Below are 11,640 nucleotides of genomic sequence, written 5' to 3'. Positions count from 1 at the left end.
GTCAGGCACCATCTAATCCGAGCTAATAGTGCTGTATTACCCTTCGATAAGATTTTGCTCCCAGAATACATGCCTGCTTGTGGTACCTACAGTCTCTAAATGTACTAGGGGAGGTAGAGCCTTCATTTCTCAGGCCCCTCTCATTTGGAATCATTTGCAAAGTCAGGGTCAGGGAGGCAGACACCCTGTACTTTTAAATGTAGGCTTAAAACGATCCTTTTTGATAAAGCACCTTGAGCTCCCTCTCTCTCTCACTCCTTCTTTTATCGTATCTTTTATCATTAATATACATATTAAAGTGAATCTGATCAACTTCAACCTCTATCATTATCATACTTAGTTGTTACTGCTAATACTGCACATACTTTAACATTATTACTGACAATGTATACATCTATCTCATTCATTGTTGTTGTTGTTGCTGCTGCTCTGTGTGTCCCTATATCCTTCCTGCAACCCCTCTGTCCCACTTTTCAATCCCAACACAGTTTGGCACATGGCTATTCAAAATGACTCTGGTTCTGTTTGAGGTTTCTGCCTCTTAAAGGAAGTTTGTCCTTGCTAATGTAAGTTTGCTAAAAGTTGATTAGTTCGCATGATGGATTCATGTCTGGTCTTTGTAGATAATACAACAAAGAGTGAAGTCTTTTACCTGCTCTTTTGAAAAGTGAGCTTACATTTGTTATGAATTGGCGGCACTATACAAATAACGATTGATTGATTAAAATTTGTGCAAGAAACGACATTCCAGCTCATAGTTCAGATAGTAGACGTTTATTTCACTTGGATCATTTGATCAAAGAAACTTGTCTAAGTTTTGCTTTACAGGTTGTGCACAGGAAGACATCAAGTTTGGTTGCAAGATTCTTCTCTTGTCTTTGGGTCTCCTGTGCTCCTGTGTCAGCCGGGCTTTAGTTGTACATGGTATTGCTGGACCACTGAAACAAAAGGAAGGCAGTTTGCAGAAGTGTTAGTATAGTTGACATTTTTCTTCACATTAGGTATTTAATGCAAATAAATGTATTTACTCAAGCACTTAACGTTTTCATTACAAGCCTACTTTATTCTGCAACAAAAACTATATTTAAAAAGGGAAGTGTGCTTTTCATACATTTCTTTGACAGTTTTAGCTTATCAATTCTTCATAGGCTTAGCATTTTCATCAAAAATATGTGCTCACAAAATATGATGTACTGCTGTAAATGAAGTGCAGTTCTGCATTGTGTGAATGTTTTTCACTTTTTTTTAATTTTACATTTTACCAAAAAAATACATAATTAATTAAAATGATCAATAGGACTAATTTAATATTGCAGCAGAAGATATAAATATTTCTGTCACATATGTCACATGTACGTTTAAAAAAAAAAAATAGACTGACCTCATCCCAGGTCAGGTGGATCACTCCATCTGAGGATCTGTCCTTGAAGACATCTGTAGGGAAATCAAACAACGAAAGTCAGCTTGTTAAAATACAACATAAGCTTAAAAACTAATTTTAAAATACAGATTTAAAGAGAATGTAGAAGCATTGCACTGTAAAAATATATCATCAGCAAAGTGCATGTGAGCAGCGGTTTGTCTAGAGGGGTGCCATACTCCGGCCCTGAAATCTGATGGGTCACACCTAGTACATTCTTAAAAACCTAAACTCTGACAATTGTTAGAAGCGCTTCTATTGTTAAAATCCACTGTTTGAGCTGTGTTGCAGGCTGTAAGTAGCATTCTTTACATTTGAATGTGACAAATTGCCTTATGTTAGTAATAGTGAGATTAAACATACTTTTTTTTATCCTTGAAGAGTTAAGCACCAAAGATTTCAGTGTTGCTGCTCTGTATTGTTTCTTTTTAAACTAAAACACTATGGGGCCATCTCAATCAGAAATGTCTTAACACACACCTGTGTTTCAGTTTTCTCTCAAACTGCATAATAATCTTAAACAAAAATAAAAGCGGCACAATTGGTTGGTCGCCATGTTACTGACTTGACATCTTCTCCAGGCGCAACATAAGATTGATGAAGGCACCCAAATCGGTGGAGGAATAGCCCGAATAGCGGAAAACAAACAGCTTCACCGTCGCATCGTTGCTATCCAATCCTGATACACACAGGAGGAGACAGTATTGCAGTTAGATCCGTGAACATCAAGCAGGATCATCTCAATTGGATGAAGGTTATTATAAGAGTTTCATTGATAAATAGTGTTACCTGAAGCCTGAATTGCTTTCTGGACCTCGTAGTCAGACAGGCTTCCGTTGTTATTCAAATCTGCACGATCAAAGAGTTTCTACAAAAAAATATGAAACCACATTTTTAAAACCACTTTCAACATAGAGTCCAATTGTTTTTTGATTACATCAGCCATAGAGTCACGAGAGTCGTAAGTGCTGAATTGGTAAAAACATGTACACTTTTCATGCCGGTATTGGCTTCATCACCTTGTATTCAGTGATCTTCTTCCAGAGGGCCCTGAATTCAGTGATGCTCATCCTCCTGTTACGGTCAACCTTTGCATGTTAAAGAATTTTTATCACAAACTTGAACTCATCATCAGAATGTTGTGATTTTATTTGGACCTGACACTAGAGTCATTCAGAGTGATTGGTAAATTAAGAAAAACAAGGTTTAGCATTTGAAACGTTCTTTTAAGGATACATCCACCAAGGCAATCAGGCCCCTGCAGGTTTCATACTCAAAGCCCCATTTGGATCCTGTGAATTATTGAAACACAAAAAAACACAACAGCTTATATAACTGTAGATAGATTTTGAAACACAACATATACATTTGCAGTGTGCATGATATAAGTCAGATATAAGTCTAACTCACCATTAGGGAATTGGTCTTTCAGGACTTTGCGGAGCTGAAAGGCACTCAGCTCACCTCTCTGAAAACAGAAACAACACAGAGAACAAAACATGAACAGGAGAGGGGAAGACAATTCAAAGATGAGTATAAAACCAAAAAAATAAATCACACACCTGATCAGCAAAGCGCTTGAAAAGGGCATGGACAGAATCCTTGGTATCCTCATCTTTCTTTCCAGGTACCTGTAGATAAGAAGTTAACTGATCAGATGTCTTGTCCTCTAAATGACAGGTCAAGTTTTCACTATGTTTTCTAGTTTTTATACCTCAGGAAGGATCAAGTTCTCCTCCTCTTTGTGGTTGTCTGCTTCTTCTTCCTCATGGTCATGATCATCATGTTCATCATGGGGACTGGATGCAGAGGAGTACATATGATCAATTAGTTCTTTTTGTGCCTCCTCCTTTTTCTAAAGGATTTCTGGAGGAGCCAACCAAGTGATTTGATAATATTTCTCTTCATAAAAAGTTATCTATTATATATTGTGATGAGTCAAGTTTTTTCAGAAACATTCAGAAAGTATCAGTTAGTCCTTACGTGAGCTTAGCTTCGGATTTAGTGAAGACGGAGAGAGCAAACTCTGCATCCATGTAGGGCTTCATGGTGGAGGGGATGATCACATACTCTCCAGGCACCAGGCTGTGCTGTTCAACAAGTTCCCTGTTGTAGGTGTAAGACTGTGTCTGTTTCATGGGCCTGTTGGTGTCGAAGAAGGAACGCTGCAGGCGTCCTGATGGTGTCTGTAAAGAATATGAACCTCATTTCATGGGATGAAATATTATCCTGAGAATCTTGTCATCATTATTCTGTTTTTTTTTAAATGTGAAATATGTTTGGTGTGAAGAAGGAGTGTGAGGTTTGCTCTTACCCCTTCTGGAATCTGTTGAGTGAGGAACAAGAAGAAAACATTTAGTACATAATTTGACATGTGTCATAATGTCCATGAATACCATACCATTACTGCATTTACATTACATATTACGTTACATTATTTTGTTCCACACATAATACACATTTTCTATGTCTTTTAAAATGTTAAAAGGAACTTCCTATCTATTTGTAGTAAGGAAATTCAGGATACAAACCTTGTAGACAGTGACTCCAATAGGGTAGGATCTCTGCTGTTTGCGATTCTCTGACTTAGGTTTCTGCATCAGGGAAATCAGGATGTTCTTGTCTTCTTTCTCTGTCTCATCGATTTTAGTCACTTCAATGCGGTACTGAGGATTTGTGTTGAAGGAAGCTACAGGAGATGATAACATGAACATGTAGTTAAAACTTCTGTGATCTGATAGGTGGGATTTCTAATAAAGAAAATTAAAAAGACAAAACAAACATGTTGGGCCTGTGGTGAGGGTTAAAGGTTAAAGAATGAATTGTGCTCACAGTTTGACCAGCTTCCGCCTGCACTTTTGCCTGAGACCCAGCTGCCCTCGTAAACCATGCACTGCCACTGGCAGGAGAGGTCTCCGTCAATAAAGTTAGGGTTCTCACAGCAGATGAACAGCATAAGGAAGTAGTGACAGAAGTCCTCCAATGACATCCTGACAGATAGACATAGTAAGACAACAACAACAAAAATTAGAAAATGTCAGAAAATTGTTTAAACGTCAATTGCAGGCAAAATTCTGCAGTCCAACATAGTTGGGCTTCAAAATGTCTCTTCAGAAACCAATTGATGATTTCACTAAGACTATGTCCATGTTTTGATCAGTCTTTGGGGATCCACTGATTGCATTTGGTACACATTACAAGAAAAAAATAAAACTTTTTGTAAAATTCACATGGTACTTTTAATTAATCTTGTTTACCAGAACTCTCCATCATCCCGGTCGAAACACTTTTCCCGATCTTCTGAGGTAACTCCATTCCACTTCTCTGACCTGAGCACACGGGGCAACAAAAATAAACGAGTGTTCTTAGTTAGTTTTCTTTACAGTAAAAAAAAAAAGTCTTCAGATGTATTGCAGTATAAGCTACTGTTTTTTAAAACATGTAGATGAAAGTCTAATTATTTACTTGTCACTCCAGTCTCCGCTCCACTCTGTTTGGCCCCAAGGATTCATGACTCGCACCAGATGCACTTTGGAACCGTAATACTGAACCTATAGATGCAATGATACATTAGCAAATGTTCCCATACCAGACCCAGCTCAAATCTTCTTTTAACCCTTCACCTTTAAAAAAAATGTTTTTACCTCTGTTACTGCTGTGACAGAATAGGCATGAGCATCCACCAGCCCAGTGTTTGCTACGGTGTTCACCAATTTACCCTGGAACAGACTAAATAATTAGATCCCTCCTAAGATTAGCTAATTGAAATTTTACTTCTAAAAAAAGTGTCTCTTACCCCTTTCTGGGCAGTCCCACAGCAAACCATTGAGTTGCAGCCAGTGGCATTGCTGAGTGACAGCCACAGCTTCTTATCATGGTCATCATAGTCATGGACCTCCCTAAGCTCGTACATCATGCTCACGCCTCCACTGAAATCCTTGCAGGCCTCTGATGGCAGGCCAGAGTTCATGTCATTGTATGAACCGCACACTCTGCAGGAGACAAAAAAAGTATGTTTGCAAATGTTGCCTCTGTGGATAGTTTAGACAATTCTGCTGCCTAATGTAGCATGCTACAGTGTTCAAAATGAAGATGAGTGAGTTTGTTTTTGTACTTTGCATAAGCTTTCTCCAGCAGAGGAACCCAGAACTCGTTGCCACCCTTTGAGCGGACAGATAGCAAATTGTTGTCGAGTACTGGCAGGTGATCATCAATGACCACGTCCACCCAGTGGCCGAACCTCCAGAACTGAAACATTCATGTCAGAAGAATACAATGTTAGGGGTTTAATACAATGCACTTTGCAGATTCATCATGAAAGCATTGGCTCTGATTGATCCTTTACCCTGAAGTGAAAGATCCCTGCATGGTCCTTGAAGGACTGGTCCATAGGCACAACCTGCACCATCAGGCTTTTATGGAAAGTCAGGGCGGAAATGGCAGCCAGAAACCAGCAGTTACCTGACAAACAAAGAAAAACAAATATTTTGTCAAACATTGCTACACAATTCAATTGAGTTTTGTTCTCGTGAGCTGTGTGTTTGTGTTGCCTACTTACCCACACTGCCTTGACCAAAATCAAACCGTGAGGCTCCTTTGTTGCAGAAAACAGCCTCATCACTGATGCCTTGTCTTTTCAAGATTTCCTGTTCAAAACGGTGAAGGAAATAAATAAATATGTATTCTCATATTCTCCATACTGAAATAAAAATGTATAATTGTCTAAAAAAAATGATTTCATGGTACTTACTGCTGGACGGAGCCACTCCACTTCAGCTTCACGCCAGCTGGGCAAATTGGGCAAGTCTCCCAAGGAGCTGTTGTTAGGTGGGAAGGTTTTGTCCACAAACTTGGTTCCTTGGCGGGCATGATTGTCCTTCAGCTGGCCATAGTTCTGGTTGTTGTACTTAGCAGGGTTGGAGCTGCTCCCCTCGCTGCCATCTTGGTAGCTCAGGTTGATGATAGAGGTGCATCCAGGCATGTTGACAAGAGCTTTAGACAGACTGAGAAACAAGAAGTAAGACAAAATGACAAAATTCTGAATCTCATTTGATATGCAAAAGATTTTAAAGTGTCAGGAAGGATGATTAAGAAAGGTTATTACCTGCAAACCAACTTCTGCTTCCCTGCAAGAGAAGAGACTTAGAAGTGTCTAGTCTGGGTTTTGCAGCAGACTTTCCTGTACTTATATACACACTGTGTTACATCATTCTACCCTCCCCCAGGAAGGTTTAGAGAAACTAAAATTACAGGGGATGGTATAGGCAAAAGAACATGGTTTTCAGGTATGAATTATCCCCTCCAGGGAAGTGTTACCTGACATTCTCACTGTTACTGAAATTGAGCATTAAATGAAGAGGAAAATACGTACATCCTTTATAATTTGTAAAACGAAGGTTCCTGAATGTAAGTGCACAAGAACACACCTTGGTCTTGGTGCAGGATATTTTTCATCAGTTATTCCTCTATTAAGTGTATTGAAGAAAGAATTCTATGATGATGGGGGGATTAGTGAGACTTCCCCTAGGCTAATATCCTTCTTAGACCTGTCATGATCATGACATCTAAAAGAGAAAAAAACATGTCACTGTTAAGGCTGAGTTTAAGAAGCAGGAATGACGACATTCATAAGAAAAAAGACTGAAAAGGCCGTACAATAAAGTTAACACCTTTACCATACAAATCATTTACAACTAAAATATCCCTGGGAAAAAAGATAAAAGAAAATAAACAACACTGATGCTTTTCACCTGTATTACTGGGAATATTACTGCAGAGTTATATAATGTTTTGAAGCAACATTTAGGGCACAAACATGCCAAATTTGAAAAAAATCGTCATAAATTTTAGGAGCAAACGCAGAGTGTAAATGTTTGCAAATGTCAGTAGTCCAAGCCTTAATAATACTCATATCTGCAAGATTCACTACTCTACTTTAGGTCTATATATTCATTAAAAAAGTCTAATTGGTGGGGCGCTCATGGTGCATTGGTTAGTGCGCATGCCCCATGTATGGAGGCTATAGTACTCCAAGCGAGCGGCCCCGGTTCAAATCCGACCTGTGGCACCTTTCCCGCATGTCATTCCCCACTCTCTCTCTCCTTGATTTCTGACTCTATCCACTGTCCTATCTCTACAACAAAGACACAACACACCACAAAAAAAATCTTAAAAAACAAAAAAAATCAAATTGGTAAAAATTCTTGTTTTATATTGAGTCAGTTTGGATATGCTCAATGCTGCACGCTTCCACCAGCTTTCAACTCAGTGCCTTGTCTTAATGTTCTTGGTGAAAAAAACAAGTTGTTTTCTATCTATTTCTATTGGGCACTGTAATACTAGAACACCAGTGAAGCTTTAATGGTACCCCTTGTTTGTAATCCCACATGTCTTTATTGTAGTGATCATTACAGGGCTGTTGCTAACCACTTGCCATATTGATTATGAAGAAGCAATTTAAGCATACACAAAGTAGAATGTGAAGCTATGTGAATCGCTAAGTACCAATGAGATTGTGTGTGTGTCAACCTGCCACAAAAACAACATGCTCCTCTTCAACCTGACACATGACAATAACTCTCTCAACATGGTTTTCTTTTGTTTGCTCACTTTTTCCCCTTCAGGTTGCCCTGAGGAAAAATGTGTCTAGACAATATTTATCTCTGAAGCTTTCAGAAAAGTGCCTCATAATTTGCTTTTAGCGCTGCAGTATGCAAATCCTCCTTTGGAATTTTTACGAAAGTAGGGGGTGGGCCTAGATGTCTCTCCGGGCATTCTTTGTTATGGATTCAAAACTTTCCCTCAAGGCCAATTCTTTGTGCAAAACAAGCTTTCTTTTATGGCTCGCTTGCCTAACGTTTTGGGTTTTTACAGTTATTTAAAAAATAAAATGAGAACGTTTTTACACCAAACAAATGACGACCATGCGACAGTTTTAAAAATACAGTTGAATTGAGTAAACACAACAGACAACTTTTACTACAATAGACTTAAGTAAAAAACAATTCTGATTTTACTTCAGTAGCTAGGCCAATTCTCAATGCAGGACTTCTTATCTGAAGTAAAGGATCTGAAAACGTATAACAATAGTATTATATCTGCACTGGCATCAAAGAAATCAATAACAGTGACTAAATGCTGCATGGGCACAAGTCAAGGGATCCAAAACATATTTCATGTCCAAACTGTTTACAATTTGAGTTGGTTCAACCAACTGTAAACTTCAGCTGCATGTACAGACGTCCGAAATATGTAAGATGTAACACGTGCTAAACAGAATTTTATTTAAAGATTGTTTTGCGGTGTCATGGCAGTAAAAAGAAAAGTACAGTATAGAATGTGTACAGTATGTTTTCATGTTTCACTTTCCTCTGCAGTTTGAAATGATCAAAAACACATTTCCCCTGCCTCGGGTTTTCCTGTCGTGTGGGTTTATAGCAAAAATGCTCTTCAACAGGAAGGGAGTTATTAAGGCAGCGCCTACCTGAGCTTTTAAATCTGTGGAAAGGGGGGAATTTTTTTAATACACCTCAGCATTAAAGCAGTCTTTTATGTTATGGGGCCAATGTCCACAGACGGCGCTTCTTACGCTGGCACCTCAGTTTCAGAGAACTTCTCACTAGCGCTTATTGTTGCTAGGTTACAAAAGTTAACTTCGACTTCCCTCCAAAATGACAGTTAGGTGTGTTTTAGATAGCTCTGTGTGATAGCAATGTCAAATAGTCCATTACATTAGCAGCAGTTTAGACCTGGAAATTAAATTCTAAAAAAAAAACCCGGAGACCAATTAGCCTAGTTTTTCCTCCACCATTGTTGTTGATAAAGCTGATATCAGGACTCTCTTCTTGATTTTGATTGGTTGTTGAGGGACAAGTGACATTGACAAACATGGTGTTGTTCTGAAAGATTAACTGTTTTTAACTGAGAGCACTGTGCCGAAGTGACAAAAAACTGCTGTGGCTGAGGACGCTGACCATCATGGACACAGGCCATTGCTCTACAAAAACACATGTGCTATCATAAAACTAAATCTTAAACTGACATAGGCCTACATAGCAGTAATCGGATGGGTTTTCTCCCCCCTGTAAAAGCCCAACGCAGCACAATGTGATTTCACAGTTCCTTTATTGGTATTTTATTTATTGTGGACAACTTGTTTTGTTGCAGTTAGAACTGGGTGCCTTTTTAATGTGTCACCAAAGATTACATGTTCACTGTCATGCAATGTAGTGCTCTGCGAGGATTGTGACCAACATGTCTGTGCAGGTAGTGGTGTGATGAAGATTTATTATGTAACAGTGTAACTGGGTTTGACATTCTCACCAGATTCAATCTGTACTCTTCTCACTCTTTGTCTAATATCAGCAGTTATTCACATCGTCAAGTGGTCCACAGTTATGTTTAATCAAGAAAACAATTCTGAATAAAGAAAGGTTAAAGCAACAAGGTTAAGATTGTTGTCAACCTTTAAGAGCGTATTTTAACACAACTGCCTTTGTCAGAAACAAAATGGATAAAGATAGTTTCAAGGTAAATACAAAGAGATTGAACCTAATGGTTGTGACATAGCTGCTGTATTTACCTTCACCTTTAATTATCCCAGAGTTTAATTGAGACACTAAACTGGCTGAGACATAAAATTATTGTTTTTCTAGGTAATAAAAGCTGATATTTGGATCTCTGATAAATATTTATACCTTCACCAAAGTGTAAAAGGTACTTATAGACCTCTGAAGGTAAATGGATGGTAAATGCACATTTTATACAATGCTTGGTATTTTGAACATTGAACAACATCATACATATTATTTTGCACTTACTTGAAACAGCTTGAAACTGCATGGGACTTGGAGTAAAATATGCAGAGAATGAGACAGTTCTGTTTGAAGACACCTTTTAATAATAATAACAGTAATACATGGTTTTATATAGTGCTTTTAATTAAAGTGCTGTGCATACCTTGTTAAAAATACATGTTGTTTCCCACGATGAGTTTCCTTTTAATTGCTCTTTAAATCACCAAAGCATGTAAAAACACAGAAAATAAAACTCAAATTATTGGTTTCCTGTAAACACTCCCACTTTCAAACCAATGTGCCCCCCGCCTCAGAGTGAACAATGCGTCCTGACAGCCTGACAGGTCGATTTAAAGGGACTTGTTACAGCAGGCTGTCAAGAACCGGTTGTAACGGTTTCTTACCCCTTGGGTACAGGAGTATTATATGTAACCGCCACCTGCATTCCCCTTACCCAAAAGCCTCAGAATTGAGTCTTTATTAGGATTCTGTTAGTTCTACTCTGAGGACATCATTAATCACTCGCTTGGAAGAACAAGACGTGAATCATAAACCTGTCTGACACCTGTCACAGCGAATGAAGGGCAGTCCAACAGACATAACTTGTTCTCATTTCTGCTGAAACAGAAAATCTGTGAGTACTAAAAACATCTTGATGACTTACTTGACATTAAGTCTAAATGTCCCCTTCTTAAGTTCCCCATCCCTCAATGGTTTGGACTATTAAATTCAGTTTCAGCGATGATGTCTCTAGAAGATATCAAACCCTGAAGCAAGAAAATAAACATTTAAATAGTGCAGTGCTAATTGTATAGTTTAGTCAAGAATACAGGAGTTTGTCATTTAATGACAGCTTTTATTTCTTATTTCTGCAAAGGGAGCATGAAGAGGAGTTTCCTCACTTTCATACACAAGAAGCAGAGGACTTTAATCAAGGAATAAAACAATTTAGTGGTGATCTGGACCTATTATTTTGTCACAACAATTAAACACAATGACACTTTTCTGAATTTTATTGGTAAAGATAACTTTACTTGATAATGTTTTCATGTATTTTTATAATTAGGAAGTATCTTCAATCTTTTAAGTTCCTATACTTGCATCGCAGGAGGCTCCTTTCCTGATATGGAGGGATTAGACTCCTGAACTTTTTGTGTTGTGAAGAAGTCAAATACAACAACATTCCTTTTGATAAAATCTGAAAAAATCCAGAGGAGAAATGTTAATTCATGTTGGCCTATGTGTTTATAGATTTACCTCTATTTAAAACCTGAAAGTTATTGTAATGCAGCGGCAACCTGTTGGGCTGGAAGTGCAACAACTGCAGTTGAAGAAGTGGCAACTTCAGGCTGACAGAAGTGGGGCAATCCCTATAGATGCTCATGATGCCAAACATTACAGCAGAATTAAACATGTTTAAAGTCC

At 38.3% G+C, this 11,640-nt stretch overlaps 3 protein-coding genes across 5 annotated transcripts in view; 1 reads left to right on the top strand and 2 right to left on the bottom strand.

The window, feature by feature from the left end:
- LOC132988184 (methyltransferase-like protein 27) overlaps positions 1-11,640 on the top strand; it is a 144,673-nt gene that overhangs the window by 23,456 nt on the left and 109,577 nt on the right. The window lies entirely within an intron of this gene.
- LOC132988166 (calpain-11-like) lies at positions 753-3,558 on the bottom strand. Its single transcript, XM_061055365.1, has 10 exons — positions 3,404-3,558; positions 3,135-3,219; positions 2,983-3,051; positions 2,831-2,888; positions 2,657-2,712; positions 2,440-2,508; positions 2,210-2,288; positions 1,986-2,099; positions 1,382-1,434; positions 753-938 (listed from the first exon to the last, which is right to left on the bottom strand). Exons 1-10 carry the CDS (start codon positions 3,556-3,558, stop codon positions 912-914), a joined length of 765 nt encoding a protein of 254 aa, XP_060911348.1. The 3' UTR covers positions 753-911.
- Positions 3,410-6,666, bottom strand: LOC132988165 (calpain-1 catalytic subunit-like). Its single transcript, XM_061055364.1, has 12 exons — positions 6,525-6,666; positions 6,171-6,423; positions 5,979-6,066; positions 5,766-5,881; positions 5,535-5,668; positions 5,217-5,412; positions 5,065-5,139; positions 4,886-4,971; positions 4,678-4,749; positions 4,253-4,410; positions 3,952-4,109; positions 3,410-3,746 (listed from the first exon to the last, which is right to left on the bottom strand). The coding sequence occupies exons 2-12, from the start codon at positions 6,399-6,401 to the stop codon at positions 3,645-3,647; spliced, it is 1,416 nt and encodes a 471-aa protein (XP_060911347.1). The 5' UTR covers positions 6,402-6,423; positions 6,525-6,666; the 3' UTR covers positions 3,410-3,644.

The sequence above is a fragment of the Labrus mixtus genome, chromosome 14, assembly GCF_963584025.1.
Source record: "Labrus mixtus chromosome 14, fLabMix1.1, whole genome shotgun sequence".
NCBI classification, from domain to species: domain Eukaryota; kingdom Metazoa; phylum Chordata; class Actinopteri; order Labriformes; family Labridae; genus Labrus; species Labrus mixtus.
The sequence above is the reverse complement of the archived record's forward strand: the minus strand, read 5'-3'. Positions and strand labels throughout refer to the sequence as shown.

Excerpts from the sequence above, each read along its gene's own strand:
- LOC132988166 (XM_061055365.1), bottom strand. The coding sequence starts at position 3,558 with ATGAAACAGACACAGTCTTACACCTACAACAGGGAACTTGTTGAACAG. Across the intron at positions 2,889-2,982 it reads TCAAGCGCTTTGCTGATCAG|AGAGGTGAGCTGAGTGCCTT; the intron begins GTGTGTGATTTA and ends TTCTGTTTTCAG. Across the intron at positions 1,435-1,985 it reads GCGCCTGGAGAAGATGTCAA|ATGTCTTCAAGGACAGATCC; the intron begins GTCAGTAACATG and ends ATTTCCCTACAG.
- LOC132988165 (XM_061055364.1), bottom strand. The coding sequence starts at position 6,401 with ATGCCTGGATGCACCTCTATCATCAACCTGAGCTACCAAGATGGCAGC. Across the intron at positions 6,067-6,170 it reads TGGAGTGGCTCCGTCCAGCA|GAAATCTTGAAAAGACAAGG; the intron begins GTAAGTACCATG and ends CGTTTTGAACAG. Across the intron at positions 5,140-5,216 it reads GTGGGACTGCCCAGAAAGGG|GGTAAATTGGTGAACACCGT; the intron begins GTAAGAGACACT and ends AGTCTGTTCCAG.